Source organism: Fusarium falciforme, chromosome 2 (assembly GCF_026873545.1).
Source record: "Fusarium falciforme chromosome 2, complete sequence".
NCBI lineage: Eukaryota > Fungi > Ascomycota > Sordariomycetes > Hypocreales > Nectriaceae > Fusarium > Fusarium falciforme.
The window spans coordinates 3,031,484-3,052,511 of NC_070545.1; the positions used below are offsets into that span (position 1 = coordinate 3,031,484).

At 54.1% G+C, this 21,028-nt stretch overlaps 7 protein-coding genes across 7 annotated transcripts; 3 read left to right on the plus strand and 4 right to left on the minus strand.

The window, feature by feature from the left end:
• Positions 1-722: 722 nt before the first annotated feature.
• Positions 723-1,285, plus strand: NCS54_00287500 (DASH complex subunit SPC19; the record flags this gene model as incomplete). The annotated part of the gene is made up of 2 exons (XM_053148463.1): positions 723-866; positions 920-1,285. 2 exons carry the CDS (start codon positions 723-725, stop codon positions 1,283-1,285), a joined length of 510 nt encoding a protein of 169 aa, XP_053004438.1.
• A 1,037-nt stretch (positions 1,286-2,322) lies between these two features.
• On the minus strand, positions 2,323-3,364 carry NCS54_00287600 (High osmolarity signaling protein SHO1; the record flags this gene model as incomplete). Its single annotated transcript, XM_053148464.1, has 3 exons — positions 2,323-2,838; positions 2,888-3,178; positions 3,230-3,364. The coding sequence occupies 3 exons, from the start codon at positions 3,362-3,364 to the stop codon at positions 2,323-2,325; spliced, it is 942 nt and encodes a 313-aa protein (XP_053004439.1).
• Positions 3,365-8,551: 5,187 nt separating this feature from the next.
• NCS54_00287700 (Hypothetical protein) lies at positions 8,552-9,211 on the minus strand (the record flags this gene model as incomplete). Its single annotated transcript, XM_053148465.1, has 2 exons — positions 8,552-8,955; positions 9,004-9,211. 2 exons carry the CDS (start codon positions 9,209-9,211, stop codon positions 8,552-8,554), a joined length of 612 nt encoding a protein of 203 aa, XP_053004440.1.
• A 974-nt stretch (positions 9,212-10,185) lies between these two features.
• NCS54_00287800 (Aa-trans domain-containing protein) lies at positions 10,186-11,989 on the plus strand (the record flags this gene model as incomplete). Its single annotated transcript, XM_053148466.1, has 5 exons — positions 10,186-10,253; positions 10,329-10,411; positions 10,461-11,041; positions 11,089-11,248; positions 11,298-11,989. 5 exons carry the CDS (start codon positions 10,186-10,188, stop codon positions 11,987-11,989), a joined length of 1,584 nt encoding a protein of 527 aa, XP_053004441.1.
• Positions 11,990-12,375: 386 nt separating this feature from the next.
• NCS54_00287900 (Hypothetical protein) lies at positions 12,376-12,774 on the minus strand (the record flags this gene model as incomplete). The annotated part of the gene is made up of 2 exons (XM_053148467.1): positions 12,376-12,643; positions 12,698-12,774. The coding sequence occupies 2 exons, from the start codon at positions 12,772-12,774 to the stop codon at positions 12,376-12,378; spliced, it is 345 nt and encodes a 114-aa protein (XP_053004442.1).
• A 350-nt stretch (positions 12,775-13,124) lies between these two features.
• NCS54_00288000 (NAD(P)H-hydrate epimerase) lies at positions 13,125-14,385 on the plus strand (the record flags this gene model as incomplete). The annotated part of the gene is made up of 7 exons (XM_053148468.1): positions 13,125-13,136; positions 13,185-13,293; positions 13,372-13,437; positions 13,486-13,580; positions 13,853-13,949; positions 14,003-14,231; positions 14,283-14,385. 7 exons carry the CDS (start codon positions 13,125-13,127, stop codon positions 14,383-14,385), a joined length of 711 nt encoding a protein of 236 aa, XP_053004443.1.
• Positions 14,386-19,944: 5,559 nt separating this feature from the next.
• Positions 19,945-20,508, minus strand: NCS54_00288100 (2EXR domain-containing protein; the record flags this gene model as incomplete). The annotated part of the gene is made up of 1 exon (XM_053148469.1): positions 19,945-20,508. One exon carries the CDS (start codon positions 20,506-20,508, stop codon positions 19,945-19,947), a length of 564 nt encoding a protein of 187 aa, XP_053004444.1.
• Between the last annotated feature and the right edge of the window lie 520 nt (positions 20,509-21,028).

A 21,028-nucleotide genomic window follows, 5' to 3' on the forward strand; every position in this document is an offset into this window, starting at 1 on the left:
AGCTTATGGCTCTATCGGGTAGATTGGTCATCGAACGGAGTGCAGCATCATTTCAAGCTGTGCCAAAAAGTAGCGATCACGTAATTACAGCTATCTGAAAGACCATAAATACGCTACAAGGCCTGGGAAATCGAGGATGTCTAGATTAGTCGACAGATTCGAAGCTCGGTAACCTAAAGCGTGCCGTAGTGTGGTCTATAGGAGTAGATATAACAATCGCTCAACCGGCACTCACAACGCCTCCGTGGCTGGCACATGAAATCTGGGAGCATACCAATCAAGGCATTGATGTAATACTAACTCAGCATGCAAACATGATGTAGTTTTCCTTCCCCCACGGAATATGAAAGAGATAGAAGTATAATATTCGCCCAGAATTGGAAGAGATTGTCGAAAGAGAGCAACAGAGGCCAAAGAAAGGTTGAAATTCAAGGAGGTCCAAATAAAGAGCGAGACCCACTTGGCGCTGAACCCCTGGCAATTGGCCCGTGCACCGACATCATCACGCCCGTCGAGACTCACGACTAAACGAGTTGAATCAAAACAATCACCAATTCCACCTCGATACTCCTCAGCGCAACCTCGAATCGCTCTCTTGTCGCTGGAAGACTCAAGCCACGCAAATCACATATCAGCACATCAATCAGCCCAACCGGATTGTCTCACGCCTTCGACAAACCTTCTGGTGAATCCCACCGACTCTACCCCGCGACAACCCCACGATGGCTGCCGCCAACCTCGCGACGTACTCAGACTGCGTCTCCTCCCTCCGCACATCTCTCAAGTTCCTCGAATCCTCAGTCGAAACCCTTGACAATGGCGTCTCTGACTTTCCCCGCCTTGTCAACGTCCTGAAGACAGTCCGCGTGAGTACCACCTCCCCCAAATTTCCGCCCAAGCAATGCTAACACCGCTCCAGCACTACGAACTCATCCCCCAACCAACCCTCGCCGCCGCAGAAGCCTCCCTCCGCGATGACATAGGCCCATATATCGCCCTCCTCCTCGCCCGCGCCGACTCGCAGATCGAGCGTCAAGAGCGCCGCATCGAGACTCTCAAGGCCCGCGCCGAGCTACAGCAGGGCCGCCTCGCCCGGCCCGACGACGACTTTGACGCAAAGCCCAAGAGGGGGGCTGGCTCCGGCAGCCGCAAGCTTACCGCCGAAGAGAGGCTCCGCGCCCGGGCCGTTCGGCAGAGGAAGGAGGCGCTGAGATACGGCGTTGAGAGGCTTGAGCTCGAAGTCCTGCAGAAGGAGAGGGAGCTGAGGAAGCGGCTCGAGGGGTGATGATCGGGTAGAGAGAGGATGTTCAGAGTACTAGAAAAGCTTGTGCCCAGCTGGAAGGGGGATCTACGCGGCCAGGATGAGACGAGATGAGCGAGATCTAGTGATGGAGACCGCTCATGTCCAAAAGACGCGCGGATCGACATGCAAGCGAGATCGGCGTCGGGCATACAGCGGGCCACGTCAAGATGCTAGACGGCGCCGATCCGGCCAGCGTCGAGGTTGATCCGAAACTTGCTGGCCAGAGTCTCGCAGACGGATGCCGTCCTGGCGCTGGAGATGCCCGAGATCCAAACCCGCTATCCCCCAGTTGGGACATGAATTTGATACCCATTTCTACCAAGACTGCCGCGCGTAAACCTTACGATCCATAGACCCGCCGGATGAACCCTATTCACACAACTCTCGAGTGCTTTCATTCCAATAGTCGTCGTATTCACCAAAGGCGAAAGGATACCGTGATCCCTCCTCATTCTAGCTACAGCTCGTCTCGGTACTGCCCATATCTGCACCTGGCATTTCCAGATTCCATTGACAAATACAGCCCCTTCGTCAAACACAGCCCAGTCGACTCGCGGGCAATGACCCCGAGATTTCCTCATCAAGTTTGGATCCCCCAGTCGCATTTGGCTTTTTCTCATACAGCACCACCAGCGGCCACAGCCGTTGTTTCGCCTGCAAAGTCGGTAAAGTCGATCGAGTCAAAATCCTTATGGACTCACAAAAGGGGGTAATAAATGAAGTGAAGACAAGCAAGAGATGAGGACAATAAAAAGGAGACATTCGAAGATAAAATAAGGGAATGAAGTCAACTGCCAAGCGCCGTGGGCCGTTTTGTCAAAAAGGGGGGTTCGTCCCAAATATACTCCATCCAACATATTTCCCATCCCAGTACTGAACCAAATCGCGGAGTCGTGACTCTAAAACGTTATAAAACAAAACAATGAACGAGCAGCCCGTGCGTGGGTCTGACGGTGCTCGACGGCCCTGATGTCGGTCGTCGAACGGGTATCCCAGTGAATCCTTGCGTGGATCGTTGCTCATAACAGGATGAGGTAGTTGCTGGGTGCAATACCCGTCTCGCCATTCTCCTTGCGCGCTTGCCACCACCGTCCACTGACGTCCGAGACTTCGAGGATTTCGTGCTTGGAGAAGGAGATCTCGTTGGCGTCGTCTGGGTTGGCCTCGTAGCTGTAGATGGCCTTTGCCCGGTAGGGGTACTCGGTGGGTGGTACAACCTCGGCGTCGGCGCCGGGTGAGTTTGTGGCCTTGGGTTGCATGACCGAGTTGGTGAAGCTCTGAGGGACTGCAGAGCCGCGGCCTCCAACTTGGGAGACGCCACCGACGGGGGAGGGGTTCTCGAAGCCGTTGAGCTGGGCAGAGGTGTACATCTGGGGAGGCTGGACAGAATTGGACGTCTCAGGGCGGCCGCCACCACCGTAGCCGTTCATCGTGGACCGGTGAATTGTGGTCGACTCCTTGGCGAGGGCGAACGAGTCGAGGAAGGCTCGGGGGGTTGACGAAGGGTTGGATCCGAAGTAGAAGGTCCAGATAACCTGTGGGGTTTGTTAGCCGCGCGCTCAATTGAATTGAGACGCTACCTACGATAACCATGGCCAGCAGGATGAAGCCGGCTGAGGCAGCCTCGCGCGCACCGCTATCAGAGTACAGGAGCAGGTTCACGCCCGAAGAGACCAGGACAATTCCCGCAGCGAGATAACCGGTGACGGCGACATGGTAGGTATGGACAGAGTCGCTTCCAATAACGACGAATACTCCGACGATCAGGCACAGACTGTAGATGCATCCCCACCAGGCGAATGTCGGGAAAGGCGAGTCGTTAGTTTGTTGTATCCGTCCGATAATGCAGGCAACAAAGGTGATGCACCAGGCAAGCTGGACACGTTAGCGATGCGCTCGTAGTGAGCTGACGGCAGAAAGACGCACCATGGCAATGGACAACGTGGCCAGGGCGAAGGGGTCGCCGAGGATGTTGCTCATCTGGATGCCCTTGCGTCCGCCGTACATTCTCGAGTGGTCCATTTTCTGAAGCGACGGCGAGGTGACCGAGTACGATGGCATAAGGAAAGGAGGAGGTAATCAAGTTGGCGGAGGCCGGTCGGTGGTCGGGAGTCAAGAGGCGCTTTCTTGGGTTGGAGATTGGCTAACGAGCTGGGCGTAGGTAGGGCTCGATTGCTACCGGAGCATTCGGCCAAGGACAAGCGACGAGAATGGCTGGAAGAGGCTGTGCTCGAGCGCGCTGCAAGTGGCCAGGCGAAGCTGTCGGCTGTCGATCGAAGGAGCCTCGCGGGCGTTTTTAATAACGGCTGACGGTCGGGGGTTTTGGCTTTCGAGGGGAGTGATAGATAAAGAGGCACAAGGAGAAGGAGAAGTAGTAAGCAGTAAAGAAGAAAGGAGCGACTAAAGTTGGGGGATCAAAGCCCACGGGGATAAAGTTGGATGGGTTTTTAGCGGGAGAAGAAGAGTAAGATGGATGAAAAGGATTGAATTGGATGGGCGGACGGTCTGGAATGGGAAGAGGAGGATGCGCCGCCGTGCGTGTAGTGGGTGAGCGAGCAGTGGGTGAGAAGGGGGGGAAGAGAAACGCGGAGACAAGGGGCAACCCAGGCGCAGCGCAGCGTAGGCTAACCTTACAGTGCTGCGCTGTAGGTACCGCAGTAGCACGCAGTAGGAGGACGCTCGATTGTGGAGAGAGAGTTGGCCAAGGACTGCGACGTGATTCGATAAAGAGTCCCGTCTTTTTGCGCGCGGCGCGATCGAAACAACAAAAACAGTGGCGGTCGAGTCCCTACACAGAGACAACAACAGGCGGTAGTGGTAGTAGCGGCAGAGGAGACGTGACGCGGTCACGGTCAGATCAGGCGCTGGGGTGAAAGGTAAGGCAAGGCCAGGCAAGGTAGGACAAAGGTCAAGTCAGGTCAGGTCGGCTGACGGGCGAGAAAATAAGTCAGGGGCAATAAGAGCCTTTTTTTTTCCTTACTCCCAAGAGGACAGCGGGCCTGGTCCAGCAAGGGCAGCCTCGTATTTTTTAAGAAGGGAGTATTGGTCAAAGAGAGCGGCCGACTCGACAGTGAAATTGTGTCCAGCAATGCGGGGAGAATGGAAAACAATAAACGAGGTGAATCAGAAGGGGAAACTTTGAAAGAGAAATGCCACAGAACAGAACGGAGCTGAGCTGAGAGGAAGGTGCGGAAATGGCGAGATCTCGGAGGGGAACCAGAGCCAACCGACCCAGGCTGTTCTGGGTCCTGGAATCCAATAGTGCTGTACAAACCCGTACAGCGCAGCCTCTGTAGTGCGAATTGTGCAGCAGCCAGCAGAGGCCTCTGAGGTCCCGTCGTGAGGGAGGCCCCGAAATGAAGGGTGTCCCTGCTTGACCCCCAGCAAATGGGCATGCGTCCTCCAGACAAGCCCGCCCGGCCCTTGCTTGTGGCGCCCCAGTGCGTGCGTCCGTGACGGGGTGGGTGTGATTTGACGGCCTCGATGGATATGGATGGAGATTTGATCCAACAAGGCCAGCCGGAGACCTGCAAGAAACCGAGTCCGTGATTGGATCAGGAGTGGTGGAGATGAAAAAACTTGAGAGAGGAAAAAAGCGTTTCGTTTCAACGTTTGTTTGGGTTGGGGGACAATGAATGGTTCAGAGGAGGCGAATTTGAAAAAGTCAAGTCGAGCAGACGACCAGAGTCAAAACTCGTGGGTTAGCCCCCAACTTATCTCACTCGTCGTCACAGCATCCAGACGTCTGCAGGAATGGATCACACACATCTTGGTGGTTGCTTGCTGAAGAGGGTGTTGTCCAAGCTACCAGACCAGTTCAAGCTCGAATCCAGCCTTGCAAAGCCAAGGGCAGGAATCCGACGCCTCTCGAGTCGATGACCCAGACTCTTTCTTCGCCCGCTAACCACATTCTACCCCGTTGTCGTTTGAGATTCAACCGGGGTGGAGAAGGCCGGTCGTGATGGGCTGCACCAAAACTTGGATGCAGGGGCCGTCGAGGGTTTCATGGTTGCCGCTCAAGCGTAGCCTGCGTATCCGTAGGGTCACGGCCCTCGAGACTTTGGATCGCAACATTCAGGCGGTTTACGGCAAGATCGGGACGACAACAATAGGCCCTCCCCTCCCTTGCCGCTTGCTCGCGTGCGTGTATGTGCGTGTGCATCCCGTCTCCCTCGACCGGGTCTCGGAATGCAAGACATCTGCTCCGTCCAGTGGCTGGTGCTTCCAACCTCCAAACCTTGATCGTGACGACAAATGCATGACCAAGCTGGCATCGCAGCAACCGTCCAGCCTCTGCAACACAGGCCGCCATAAAGCCCAAGCCTCCACGTCCAATGCCTTCTTGTGTCTCTTTGCTGAAAGCCCGCCCTCACCTTGGCGCCGCCTGCTTTGCCATGCCGTGCCGCCGTTCGCCCCCGCCTTTGACGAGTTGCAACGGACTTGACGGATTGCTTGCATCGGATCCCAGCGGTTGCGGATCGTTCCAAAACGGTCGGATCGGCACTGAGCTTATCACGACCAGCGGCATCCGTCCGTGCCTCTGGGGACTCTCCTGCGCTACGGCTTTGTGCTGCAGGGCGGCGTAGCACGGCTCTCAGATACTCTGGAGTCTTGTGCCGCTGTCTCACAAGGTTGAGTGTGCCTGGTGGCTCTGTGATTTATCACCAACCATTGTCTTGGCATACAGTTGAGGCCATAGCCGCAGACTCGGGGGCTGTCTATCTGTCTCTCACATCGTGACACTTGACGTTACAATCACCAACACCATCAGCCGCTCTTTATCACTCTATATGTCCCAGACTCAGCTAAAACTGCGACCGGGTGCCTCCCCATCCGCCGATGACGGCCCCGATTCATCCGATGTTGCACCACGATGTGCCTTGTGCTTGTGCCGTGCCAAAAGGCCCTTGAAAACTTTCCGACGGACTTGCTTTGCTTGCCCCTGCCGCCAAGTTAGCAACAGCGGGTCTTGCATCCATCAAGTCCTCTGGCGCTGTTTTACCCCTGGCACCACCGAAACTCAATCCCGCACCGCCACGTCTTGAACCGAGATCCAGTACCTGTGGCTGGGACCCGACTTCTTTATCCCTCGAGAACGCGTGGCATCTGACGAGAGCCCTTGCAAGCCCTATCGTCAATTCACCTCGGCTCGGTAGTTGTGAGCAGCCCTCTCGAAACTTGACAGGGCAGCATCTGAGGTGGAGCGAACCCCAGTCCTCGAGAGGCCTTGCTCCTAACGGTCAATGGTGTGTCGACGATCGTCTGGCATTCCCGTTCTTAGCGCCCACGGAACCCGGGACGTAGAGCCTGCACTGATCACGATCGGCATGGAGGTATCCCGCGCGTATCTGTGACGCTTCTCGCCTGGGGCTGGTTACAAGGCGCTTCGTGTCTAGGTTAACAGGGAGAGCGTTGCGAGCTTGAGTGCAGGGTTCTGTGGTTCGCGGTTCAAGAGGGGAGTTTAGTAGGACTATGTGGTCATCTGGTACCATATCCACGACCCGGAACAAGAGGAGGCGGCGAGTTTCAGACTTGACCCGTGAGTCAACAATCGCAGCTTGAAAGACCAGTCAAGATCCACTGTGTCTAAGAACTCTTGTGGTGGTCGGTCAACGTGGACTTGGGAGGATGTGGGACTGTGTACCCTACACCAAACAAAAGCATGAGCATTGGTGTTTAAAAGAGTCCCTCGCATCAATCGTTAGCTCCCATTGTCACAGTGAAACTATAGATGCAAGGGGAAAGCCTGATAATTGGGGAGGCGTATTCATTGGTGTCGGCTCTTGGCTAAAACAACTGACCGAACGAACAGCCCCGAGAGGCCGCTTTGTGGATGATGTGCAACCAACCACAACTTTTGACAGCCATTATGAAAAATCGATCGTATCCCATTCAATCGGGACATGCATCAACTGTGGCTAGACCTGCACAATGCCTTAGCTGCAGAAGTTTAAACTCCTGTCAACTCGCGAAACAAACCGTCATTTAGCCTCCCGTTCAAGGGCCAGTCAACGATCCATCCGAGGACACGGCGGAACCAGTCAAGTTGTTTTCCTGGGCAGTGCCAAAGTTACACGTAGCCCTTTGTTCTGCCTGTGGAGTTACTGAGAGAGGCTATATCTTCACGACTCGCTAGTGCCAGGCACACAAGTGCTGCTCCCTTGTCTTGACTCATCATGGTGAGAAAAGGCTAGGTCACCGAGTTTTCTCCATCTCTCCCAGAATCTACTTTGCTAGAGGTGTGTTATACCGCACTAGGCCCGAGGGATTTTTCACTTGATACAGAGTATTGGTGGAAACAGCATGACACTGGCTGTCTTAAGGTTGAATCAGCGCCTTGCATCTTCAACTGCTCCTGAGCCATATGAGTGAACTCAGTGATGAATTTAGTTTCATATAAACGACGGTTTAGTGCGCATGAGAGTGAGGCGCCCTCGTCCTTGATCTCTCACCGTTTCAAGTAACGGAAATCAAGTAGTGCTTGAGGTGACTTTCAGAACACACCATTCACGGACTCGCCACATGATATAACCTCAGCACTGGACACACACGTACTTGATGGAACCTAGTCTGAGCGTAAGCTATCATCAATATTCTCAACATCACAGTTGTCGGCAAAAAGGTAGCAATGGCAAGCAAAAGTAACGACAGCTTCATCGTCTAATGAAGCAAAAGTAAAATCTCGTCTCCCCACCCAGAATCGAACTAGGGACCTTTCGGTGGCAATTTTCCAGTTACAGCCGAACGTGATAAACCAACTACACCATGCGGAGATGATATTTGATGAAAGCGGTGAAAGGTTATGTCGTTTATGTGGACATCGTGAGATACTCCACCACGTTGGATTAGGGTTGGGTTGGGAGTGGGGTCTATGAGTTGCCGTTCCTGACTAACAGTCCTACCGTTGAGTATTTACTACGTAGTAACGACCTTGTAAGAAGAGGTAGCTGGGTTGGAAATGGTGAAGGTGGTGCTTGATCATGTTGAGCTCTATAGATGTCGCAAGTTTCTCATGCTGTTGTGCTCGATGTAGTCCAGCTTGGTGTATCCACTCAATCTATCATAGGACATGCCTCTTCTCCCTTGCGGACTGGCGTGTCGTCTTGATCATGACCGAAACATGTTGAAGTTCTGCCATGAGACATCGGCCCGAAGCTAAATATGCCGCTGCTGGGCAAATTGCCCCTTAAGCCTGGCCGTGACATTCGAACATGTCTTCAATTCCAATGGGTATCTTGTATGCATCGCTCATAACTCGTCCTCGGCTTCCAGTTCTCGCTCTGCCCTCCTCACTTGTCGTTCAACAATCGCCACCCGCGACTCCAAATCGGCCATGGTTCTCGAGTTGTCGAGGACGCCTGTCTCGTACCATGATCGGATAACCGTCTCGCTCCGTTTCCGAAGGTCGGCGATTTCAGTGGCCTGGGCAATCTGAGTCGTTTCGATAGCCTTCATCCTATCCTTCAACGCAATGAGGTTTGCGCTCTCTGATGGGTCGGGTATCGGGCTGTCCTTGATCGCGGTCAGGGACGAAAGAGTCGCGGGAAACGCAGAGGCCGAGGCGAGGACGATGGATTGTATGGCGTCGCTGGATAGCTGTGACGGGGGATCGGAGGGACCGGCCGCATGAAAAAAGTCTGGATGTGCCTTGTCTAGGCGAGATGAGTAATTGTTCTAGCAGTATGCTCGTTGCGACGTACAAATCTTGATCAGTTCGGCATAGACGCGGAACTTGTCCAGGAGATGCGAGAAACGTCGCTCGAGCTGGCCAATCTTCTCGACAGCCGAGCGGTCCTGAGCCAGCGCCGGCGATACCGTCTGGCCATAGAGAAGATGCTCGATACGGAGGAGTCGCGACTCGAGCAGGTCGAGCGTGGAGAGGGTCGTGTCGTCCATGGTGGTGGCCATCGTGACAAGTCGCTGGCGCGGGACGTTTGATGCACGTCCGCGGAATGACGGTGTGGATGCGGTCAAGGGCGGAAGTGGGGGGTCAGGAGGATGTCATGAAATTGTGAGTGAGTGAGACCTGCTGAACCATGGCCCTTTGATGTCGCAGACAAGGAGGCGCATCTGGCCCAGGTGTTTGGATGGACGACATCCAAGATGGGAGAGACAAGAAGTGAGGTCACCTGGTGGTCTTCTACCAGCATCATACAGTACAGATGTACCGTAATTACAGTGCTGGACCTCCAGTTACACCGCCGGGGAGGCATCCATGATCTCACAAAGCCCCTGGAAAGCCCTGGATGGTCCCTCAACTTATTCCCCGGATTGGGACCCAAGGTTGACTGGTCCAGCATATGATTGGCTGATCAACGATCGAGGCGCGTGCTCATTGGCTGCTTTGGCTCGGCACAAGGCTCCAGCGATAGGTTCCCCCCGTTTCTTTGTTCCCAGGATCGTGGCAGAAAACAAGCGCCGTCAGGAATTCCCAGGTCCGTAGTCATCTCCTGACCGGCGCCTCTGTTGGTGTCTTCTCCCTCCTGCATCTCCTCCAACCACATCGGCCTCGTTGGCACTTCTCTCGTGACTCTCCATCTGGTGTGTCGCGACCGGAGCGTTCAACCAGTCTTGGGGGCCTCTGTGCCGCAGGACGGTACTTACCGTGCAGTGCAGCACGCAACAGCGAGCAGCCAAGTAGCGCTCCCATTGACGCAATCTGGCCTAGGGCTGCCACTCGTGGCTCCGGTCGGTCTCGCCTCGCCTCTTCGTTGCGAGTCAGCAATCGGATTGGAAAGCCGAGGAACGCAGAGATAGACACACATACCTTCGCTCGTGCACACTTTCTACATCGCAACATCTGAACGCCCCCAATCGTCGCAATACGTGCCCTTCCACGATCGCGCCGATTCAACCTATCGTTACGAGCTCCTTCGTCGTAAATGACAAACTACTCGACTATATCTGATGGAAACGCTTCTACAACCAGAAGTGCCGGCGATATGTCTAGGTGAGGCTCGCCCCCTTCCACGCCGACACCGGCCATAGCCAAACAACCTGATCTCGCTGACCATCTGCTCTCCAGACCACGACGTCGCGGCCACAAGGATGGCGGCCATGGAGGCCAAGCCACCACGATCAGCAGTGTCGTGAACCTGCTGAATACCAGTGCGTCCCTCGATCGAGCCCTTGCGACGCGGTGCTGATAGAGTCACAGTTGTTGGAGCTGGCACCCTTGCCATGCCCTCTGTCATGTCCCACATGGGCATCATGCTCGGCGTCTTTCTTATTATCTGGTCCGGCGTAACGGCCGCGTTCGGCCTCTACCTCCAGTCACGATGCGCCCGATATCTCGAGCGGGGAACCGCGTCCTTCTTCGCGCTGTCGCAAATCACCTACCCTAACGCCGCCGTCATATTCGATGCCGCGATCGCGATCAAGTGCTTTGGAGTTGGCGTGTCGTACATGATCATCATTGGAGATTTGATGCCTGGCGTGGTGCTGGGCTTCCTTAGCAATGCCAACAGCGCTCCTTATCTGGTTGATCGAAACTTTTGGATCACCGCCTTTATGCTCATTATCATCCCGCTTAGTTTCCTGCGGCGGCTGGACTCTCTAAAGTACACCAGCATTATTGCGCTGGTCTCTATCGGGTATCTCATCATTCTGGTGATTTACCACTTTGCGGTCGATAAGCATGCCGACCCGGGGAGCATCCGCGTGATTCAATGGGGCGGAGCCGTCGAGACACTGAGCACTCTCCCTGTTGTTGTCTTTGCGTATACTTGCCACCAGAATGTAGGCGAACCTCACACCTAATTGCTCAACAAGTACTGACCGGTTAGATGTTCTCTATTCTCAACGAGCTCAATGACAACTCCCCCTCCAGCGTTATTGGAGTCGTCGGCTCGAGCATTGGCTCTGCCGCCTCCATCTATATTGTTGTGGCCATTACTGGCTACATCACTTTCGGCAACGCCGTGGTTGGCAATATTGTATCTATGTGTAAGTGCTCATCGTGGCCTATCTTGATCAAGTGGCTAACGAATCACAGATCCTACCGGAGCTGCTTCGACGATCGGAAAGGCGGCTATTGTCGTTCTCGTCACCTTCTCGGTTCCGTTGCAAGTCCATCCCTGTCGAGCTTCACTCGATGCCGTCTTGAAGTGGCGACCCAACCGTCACTCTTCCGGCAACAGACGGACCTCGACGCCTTTACTCCCTACAGCTCCTGCAAATGATCATGGAGCTGGCTCCACCATGTCCGACCTTCGTTTTGCAGTTATTACAACATTTCTTCTAACGTTTGCATACATGACTGCTCTATCAGTCACCAGCTTAGACCGTGTGCTCGCCTTCGTTGGCAGCACTGGATCGACATCGATTAGTTTTATTCTTCCTGGTCTTTTCTACTATAAAATCAGCGACCCTGACAGTACATATCACCAGCGTTTGGTTAAGGAGGACGACGACATGGGAGAAGACTCCAGTACATCAGACGTGGAAGACTCTGCCGCCCTGGCTCAGAGCACAACCAGCGTTCGCAGCGGTGTCAGCATGGCGAGCAACGTCAGCACCCGCAGCAACCGGAACTCATGGCGATGGCGCAGAAAGTGGCGATGGGATCTCGAACACATCGAGCACCACCACCTCCGCAGACTTTCGCTCGCCCTCGCCCTCTACGGAGCGGTCGTCATGGCCGTATGCTTGGGCATCAACATCTTCTCTGCAGCCACTGCTAACTAGACTGTATTTTTTTCTTGTACGGCCTCATTGGGGATGACGAATGTTGGGTATCAAGACGTGTGATAAGACGGCATATAGGCGTTTTGATAGCGAGTGAGCTTTGAAGACGGCTCAGGCGTTGTTTTAGATATGGTTTTTGGTGGCGCTTCAATACAATTCTTAATAGCGACAAATGGCGTGTCTCTGGTGACCTCAAACCCTCACCACATATCGTACAGTCCTCCCGGGTGCATTGTGACCTTTGGTGACCTGGTTGGTATCCTCGATTCTTCCCTGTCCCATCGTTCTCTGGAATTGCTGACTCCATTCAAATCGGAATACACCTGACCCAAGCCAACGCCTCGAAATGCCTTTCATACATATCATACAGCCTTGTTAGGCCTCTTTCAACGAACCTTGACCTCCTCTGTCTTCACGGTGCCCTTCTGTTGGTCCTGCTTGGGCCCAAACTGCTTCTTTGGCAGGATGCCGACCATTGAGAGTAACCGCCATGCCGTGTCGGTGGGCTGTGCACCAACACCAATCCAGTACCTCGCACGCTGTGTGTCGAGCTTGATATCCTTGTGAAGCTTTCCGGAGTTGTCATACGGATCGGGCTTGGGGATCGGGTCGTACGTGCCGATAACCTCGAGCGGGCGGGAGTTGCGCGCCGTCCTGCAGTCTCGTTAGTTGGGACGAATTGGTGGGGGTGGATTCAGAGCGGTGTACCGGGCGTGGGCGATGACGATGTTGTAGAATGGCTGGTTTCGGCGCCCGAAGCGGGCGAGGCGGATCTTGACAACCATGGCGGCAATGGGCGAGGGGAATTGACGATCACGACCGAGATAGAACGGCTGAAGCTGGTATCGTGATGGTGAACAATTTCGAACCCCGGAGCCCGGAGCTTGGTTTTGCCGCTCCAGCCAATCAGAGGTGGGACCGAGTCCGGGGTTCGGTGTTCTTGCCCGACAGGCTTGTCGCTGAAAGCACAGCGCTGATGTGATGTCAGTCCCCTGAACTTTCCGACCTTCCGTCATTGACGACATTCCAAGTCACCTTACTTTTGCATCATCTGAACGATTGGCGGTTTTGCTACTGCTGAAACTATCGAGAAATATTATAGTTTATTACAAGAGCTGAGAGATTCAAAGACATTATGGCGATCAAGGTAGGCTACGGGACATCGTTCTTGGAGCTTGTGTACTGACCTGCTTAGACCCTCGGAGCCAAAGCTGCTGCTGCTCTCGACCAGGAGCTCATGAGCACCGGTGCATTTTCGATCGACCAGCTGATGGAGCTGGCTGGTCTCGCCGTCTCGCAGGCTGGTGGGTGACTGTCCTCAAGCATCAGACTCTGAGTGCAAGAGCTCAAAGTCAACGAGTTCCAGACACTAATTCTACTAGTTTACCGTCTTCAACCTCTCGAAAGTGGTCGTAGGATCCTTGTTGCATGCGGTCCCGGAAACAACGGTGCGTTCCGCTACTAGTCGTTCAATATGACTTACTGACAACTTCAAGGCGGTGATGGACTGGTAGCTGCTCGCCATCTCCGCCACTATGGCTACAATCCGACCGTCTTCTACCCCAAACGGAGCAAGAATGATCTTTACCAGGTGAGTGATTCTCTCCCATTTACACCTTGATTCACCACGTGCCGGTTGTACGGTGTTGTTGCAGTCCCAGGTTGGCTTGGCTTCCGGATGGTCCAGTGGATGTATTGTTTCTAGGGATCTCTTATGATGTGCATCCTGTCAGTCCTACAAGGATCGATGGGTGGAAGCAATTGTCGTCTCAGATCTTCCGAGAGTTGCAGTCCTGTCCCTCACACATAGCCAACTCAAAACCCACATCCACCACGCATAATGGCCGCTTATCGTTTGCGTAGCGGCTTGCAAAACAGCTCGAAGACCTCGATGTCCCCTTCGTGGATGACTTTTCGTCAGCCGTAAGCTCGACGGATCACATTGTCGACGCCATCTTCGGTTCGTGCTCGTACTCGTCCTCCAACAGCGGTTGCTTCTAACCATTCACCCAGGTTTCAGCTTTTCGGGCGAAGTCCGGGAACCATTCCCCGCGGTAATCCAGGCTCTTCAGGAAACCAAGTTGCCGGTCACGTCGGTTGATGCTCCCTCGTCCTGGGATATCGAGAACGGCCCTCCCGAGTCTGGGCTCGGCAGCTCCTTTATGCCTACGGCACTTGTTAGTCTGACAGCGCCGAAGCCGCTAGTGAAGCACTTCAGGGGACGGCACTTCATTGGCGGACGGTACGTACCCGTGCAATAGCGTTGTCAGGTGGCAATTAACTCTCGGTCCAGATTCGTGACTCCTGCCATTGCAAACAAGTATGGCTTTGAGGTTCCCGAGTACAAAGGCATCGATCAAGTTGTCGAGGTTGAGACGACTGGGCAGAAACTCTAAGAAGGATGTCGGATCGCTGGCGAGTCGAGGTTTGGGGGTCGGCCGGCAACTCCCTCCTGTCCTTCTCCCGAGGCAATATCATATTACATGACCCGGCAGCCTCCTCTCAGACTGTTCGGACAGACTGGGCTTGGACACTGCCCGTCACGCATGTCATTTCCCAGGAGCAGCAGACCTAGCGGGCAGACCAGCATGGGTGGATGAAATGCGTGACAGAACTCAACATAGACGAGATATTCTTTCCCGCAGACTTGGCATGCAGCCGAATGCTGCGTGCACATTTATCGTGAGCTCGAGCTTGGTTGTTCAGATTCTGATACTGGATAGGCGATGATAGGAGTCGACAGTTGCGAGAATGGGGGGGACCTGCACCAACGACATGGACAATGACGCAGAAAAGGGGGCGCCGCGGAGAGAAAAAGAGACAAGGAGACAAGTTGACAATAAGCAACAAAGACGAAAAGAAGCTTGACAATGATATCGTTGATCAGAGGCCGTGGCCTATTGGGCTGGGGCGAGACGACTGTGTCTCGAGGACGACCGGATAGGGCTGATATAAAGGGTGTGGCGTCGGATGGGCCTCTGGAGTCTGTATGGCGCAGAGGGGACAGAAGGTTGCCACCGCGTGTCCAGGGGTGGCTCCAGGGGCCACAGCACAGGGTCCCAGCCGGAGCTTAAAGGTGAGGAAGTGAGTTTCCGTCGGTCAGTCGTCTCAACCACAGGCGACGTTACCTGGCGGGCTCGTGGCGGAAGAGGGACATGGTGACGAGCGGATCAGATGGCGCCGCACTGACGGAGACGGAGCAGGAACAGGCAGAAACAAGAGCATGCGACGACGAGCCATTTTGAGAGAAGCGATATTAAAATCGTGTGCGTCCACCGAGGAGCGTCTGCTGGTGAAAACACACACTTGTCTGATCCAATTCGGGGCAGGGAGTCCAGGAGCCGGAGCATTTGCTCCTTGACCCGCCTGATAGGCGGGGGCGGCAATGCGGCGCTTACAAAAGGAAGCTCGCGCAAACGGGGTCCGCTTTTCCCTTCTCCAAGCTTACCGTGGACTGAGGCTTCGCTATCGACCGTGTCAATTGTTTCGACGGCCTCTCTGGAGACGGTCACTTATCTGCCGGCCGATCGGCGCCGCTGCTGGAGCCAGCTGGAATCGCCCTGCCCTGTCCTGGCCCTGGAGAGGTTGTCTGTCCGTTAGCCTTGACCCCCCGCGGCGCACGACACCCAGGGAGGGGCGTCTCGTCTCCGCCACGCTTGCGCCATCGATTCGCTAGTGGTTTGGGCGAGGTTCCAGAGGTTCCAGAGAGCCAAGAAACAGACAAAGAGGTGCATGCAGGCCCTCCGTATTGGCATCCATCCGCGGGTTGGTTGATCCTCGCTGTCGGTACGGGATCCTCGGACGGCGCCGTTAACTAGCGCCATGTGCGCAATGTACGTCCGTTGCACGCCCGCCCACCAGGGCCTCAGCTGCTCACCTTATATCACGGGCCGTTGCGATAACCATTCCCGCTGAACGAGGTCAATGCCAAGCATCTCGGGCGCTACCACGGTCAGGGTCCTGAGGGTGGTCCGGGATCCCGGGATCCACGATCGCGGATGGACGATGCCTGTGCCTGCTACCTCCCAACCGCAGACACCACGACCGGGGCGACGGGCTCTCGTCTAGGGATTTAGACGCGCCATCACCCACAGGTACAGTAGATTGCGGATTAGGGCGCCACAGGCCCAGTCGGGTGCACGTATCGCGGTACCCCCGGCAGTCAAGCCTTTAAAGCTCCGGCGCCCTCTGATTGAATCATGGTTCGAAGCATGCGCGCGGATTCCCAGGCGGTCCCTAACCACTGACAGGCTGTCGCATGAAGCACCCCGGAACATGGTTCGGCGATGCATGCGGAGCCTCGGCTGGGGAGTAAGCAGGACGGTCCAGACCGTTGAGCTACCAGCTTATTCCTCGATTACCACGCTCACCGGGCTGTGAGGAAATGCTCTGGAGATCGGGAGAAATCACAAGGCACCGAGACGACTGTCCACGTAACTGGGACCCGTATTTGATACAATCTTTCTCGGTGACACCGGAAGTGGCACGGTTCTTTGCTGGCGGTGCGCCAAACTTGGCTGGTGAGTTGAGAGAAGAGAGTGGTTGATGGCTGGTGGGCCAAGTGTGGCGTTGATCTCGGGGACCAGTGGCCGTGCAGTCTGAGAAAAAAGACTCGGTCAAAGTTGAAGATCTTGCTCTTTTTGGTGTTTCAACAGAGAGCATCGCCCTTTTCAACACCCCACTATCAGCTCTCTTCTCCAGCAGACGACGGACGATCCACCGCTCTCCGCCACCAGTGGTGAAGCGGATTTGGGAAACGGCAAAGCCCCCATTAGTGGACTTGGCGGTTTCTCGGCTTGATGCTCGGAATTCGATGCATCACATGGCAGGCAGAGGTGCCATGCCACGGAGGCTTTAGTGCGTAGTATCAGTGTCTAGGCCACTGACCCCTGCTATTAGAAATGATTGGGCTGCCAGCTGACAACCGTTGACAGCATTTTTTGCCCAGGCCCTGGGTTGGATTGGATTGATTGTTGACGCCAGACGCGCCCAACTGGGAAAGCCCAACTGGAGTTCTCTCTGCATGAAGTAGACATGCACTCGGTGCAGAAGGACGTGCGAAGGTGGATCACGATTCAGGGAGGATCGGTGAAGATGAGAGACAACACCAATAACAAAGAGATTCTGATTAAGGTCGACAGTAGCGCACTCAGACACGCGCAAGTGCAAGTGCAAGCGGTGTGCGTTTGCGTTGCTTGCTTGTGCTGGAGAAGTTGTCCGCAGTTTCTAACTGGCCCAGCCTGCATGCTAGCCTCAACAGACACTTCAACAGGCACCACGAGCATGGCGCGCGCGGCTTTAGTGGGGGAGTTGGGGGAACACCAAGGAGGCTAGGGCAGTCATGGCGGCCAGGGCGGAGAGCCTCGTCCGGGGTGGATCAGAAGTGCACATCAAATCTCAGCTTTGGGGATTATATTGGCCATGACCGTCGAGATGCTAAAATCACAATCCCACTCAAAATTCAGGGTCTCTTTCCCCTCCACCCTGGTGGCGGAGGATTTCCTCCTCCCGCCCACACCAACCCGGACGTCAGCAACTGGCTCGAGTCAAGCACACCCAGTTTCGTCAGCGTCCAAGGACCCGGGAACCCGGTCCCGCACTCAGGGCCGTGTGGGGCAAGCCATGATCAACAGCCAACGCTGAGATGCTTCATTGACGTCATTATTTCGTTTTCAACTGACCCAGTCCACCATTCCGCTGTTGACGAGAATCTTCCACGAATTTCGACGTTGTATGGGCTAGAATAGTTGAAGAGGGTCTTGCATTTTTCTCGGTCTTCTGGATGCTCGGAGTGGTTACGAGAGGGACCCGGAGCTTTTGGTTACAACTGGGATGGTTTCGGGCTGACCGCAAGTTGGCAACCAACAGCTGGCAACTCACTAGTATGAAAACGTAGGAGGTTTCCGCGATTCTGTCATGGCAAATGTCAGGCATATCCTTCCCCCTGAGCGCCAACCGCGCCACCACTTCTACCTGGGTCGTTAGGCTCTGATACGATATTGCGATGATACCGTCAGAGATGGACCCTGTTGGTTCTCGCTTCGCACCACTCTCGGACTCGCTGTCGCCGTCTCGAAATCTTCATCTTCCTTGAATGGGTCTCGCCGGAGCTGTCGTTCCTCCAACACAACCATCGACGCCAGTTCTTCTTCCGCCTCCAGCAGTGGGGGCAACCATCCGAGGACACGAAGTCGACAATGTGTTCAACTCTGCCACAGACCTGGTTGGCGAGGCGGACCCTGCGGCAAAAGGTCTTGTGGTAAGCCAGGGTCTGTTCGCAGGCGTCGCATTTCGTAGAGTTGAGCTGGCACATGGTGAGAAGTTTTGATTTTGATGTGGATCTTGATACGGGTTTGCCTGTAAAAGTTTGTCACATCATGTATGCATATTCTAGCATCTTTGGATTTGTAATGAATTTTGCGTACGTGTGCTGGGTTCAGGGACAGTGAATCACTTGCAATGGGGCAAGGCATTTGACCCTCAAGACCCTCCAGGTGAAGGCATCACGAGAACTGCAGAGAGGGCACGCGTAATCTCGCAAAATTTGATGCGGCAATTGGCCACTTTAGAAGCTGTACGTCCTACGATATCATGTGGCAAAAGAAACAGTCGCAATGTTGGCATGTTGTGTGGTTTGAGGCGTTGCCCCTTTTCACAGCCCAGCAGGCAGATATCCCGGCCACCATTGTTACTACGTGATAGAATTTTGAAGACCCGTTGTAGGATCTTGCAGTGACTCAGAATTGCCTCAAGTTTGCGTACACTGTTACGTATGTTGCACATGTTTGATCTCAAATTCCATTCACAGTGAAGCGCATCGTCACCCAAATGTTGGCCTGAAGAGGCCCAGTTCTTGACAATTCTTTAGACTTGTTTTGATGATACTTTAGGCTTGAATTTATGATTATTTAGACATCTTTTGATGAATGCTTGTACTTGCTTTGATAATTGTTTAGACTTGCTTTTGCGATTACTTAGACTTGACAGGTCTAAGTCGAATATCTTCATCACAAATATCAACATGAATTTATCAACTACGAACGAGTTCTCTACGTAGGTACCTAATCTGGCCGGTCTTAGCTTCACCAAGAGCCTCGAGGCCCTCGATTACTGACCCAGAACACCGCGTGAAGGTGCCGGCCGTTGTCCTGGTGCCTCCGCAATAGTCAGGGACCAATGCATCATCGACAAAATGTGAATGGCACGAGCCACCACAGAAGAGGAACTGCTCAAAGGATGATTGTGAGTACGCAAACAGCAAACAGGAGAGTCAAATCAGAACGTACCAAACAAACTGAGCAAGGTGTGCCGCTCGCGGGCCAGGGGGCATAGAACAATCGCATCTGTCCATGCGGGTGCCGTTAGGCCCAGAAGTGTTGGATCTGAAAAAAAGAAAAGCTCAGAAAGAATAGAGGAGTATGTGGTTGAAAAAGGGTGCCGTTAGGCTTCAGAATAGGAGGACGTATGTCGTAAGCAAAGCATGTCGCTTGCTTCTCCTTGTACCCTTGTTCCGTCTCATAATCCTGTTCTATCAATGCTTAGTTCTCTTCGCAGGCCAAGACTCCTAAGAAAGGAACCTCGTCTTCATCGCCGGGAGAATACATCCTTTCTTCGCTGTCGAGGTGATCGAGGCACGTCTGTTGGAGAGCCAGGACAAACGTTTTGCAACTTGTCCACTTGTCCTCGGCGACCTCGTAAGAGAGCTCCCATGGGGAATCCTCGCATTCGATGTCTACCTCGACAAGTCGACAGCCGTCTTGGTAAAAGACTTCGCCCATCGGCGCCTCGGACTGCTCCTTCGTGGGCACGTGGTGTCGCCGCTTGATTCGATAGTCAATGAACCAGGCTGATTCAACTTCTGAGAGTGATGCTGTGCTAATGGCGAGGTGGAAAAATCGGTTGACTATCTCAAGAAATTCGTGATCTCCCTCTGCGTCTTCCACATCGATGCCCCATTACGGAACGTAGTCAATAGCTATGTTTTGGACGAAGGCGCCAAAGAAATCGCCGAGGAAATCGGCGAAATTGAGTTCGAAGGTGTACCAGTCATATGGCTGAAAGCAAAAGAGATCTTGGTCTGGGTAGACGGCGATGGGGCGGTCTTTGATCCCCCAGGGGATTTGGCTGTAGGGCGTGCGCTGCACCAACCCGTCAAAGGCATGGTGTATCACATGTTGGGACTCCCAGCAGGCTAGCCAGAGGCCGCAGTCGATTAAATAGGTTGAGGGATTATTGTCGGTCCACGAAGCAGGTTCCCGCTTGATGCCGACGAAGCGATCTTCGGTAGATACCGTCATCCACCGTGGTCCAACCACGTAATAGTCTCTGAAGCCGGTCATTTTTCGTCGTATCAAACTCTGGCTCATCAAGGAATAGACGTCTTCATCTTCTCCGGGGATGACGATACCAAAGAAGTGCACTCCCGGGAGGGTCTTGCCTCCAGAGCGGACGGCGAGTTTCCAGATGGCCAGTCGCAGCTCCGCGGGGAGACGGGGAAAGGGATGGAACGTTTCGGACATCGTGGGAGTGTGGTTTGCCAGCGAATGATGTGGGAGGTAGAGGATGTTTTTGCGTGGTCGTTGGTCTTGGTTGAGGTCTGGCTGAGTGGATTGTGCAGTGTCGATTTTGATTGTGCGTTGATGAGTATATCGATCACTCGAAATGACTCAGCATGAATTGCGAGGATGAGTCTCGATTTGTTTGGAAATGTGACAGAGGTTCGTTTGCTTTCGTTCAAGTTCTCGAGAAGAGCAAGTGACGTTGGCACTGCCAGGCACTGCTCGCTTCATGGACTGCAAAGCCAAGTTAGTATTTGGCCAGTGCGTGATGGCTATAACTTACCACTCCAATGATTCAGATCCTTGAAAAAGTTCTTTATGGCATTATGTGCGCAAGTTTGGCGATAAAACTGTCGTCCAGGTGTTATACAGTGCCGAGGTAGAGAGTCGTCTCGAGGCATAGTGCGAGGCGTACCGGCAGTGATTCACTGTCGAAGCGACGAGGTTTGATAATAGACTTGATGTTTATCAGATGGGCGCT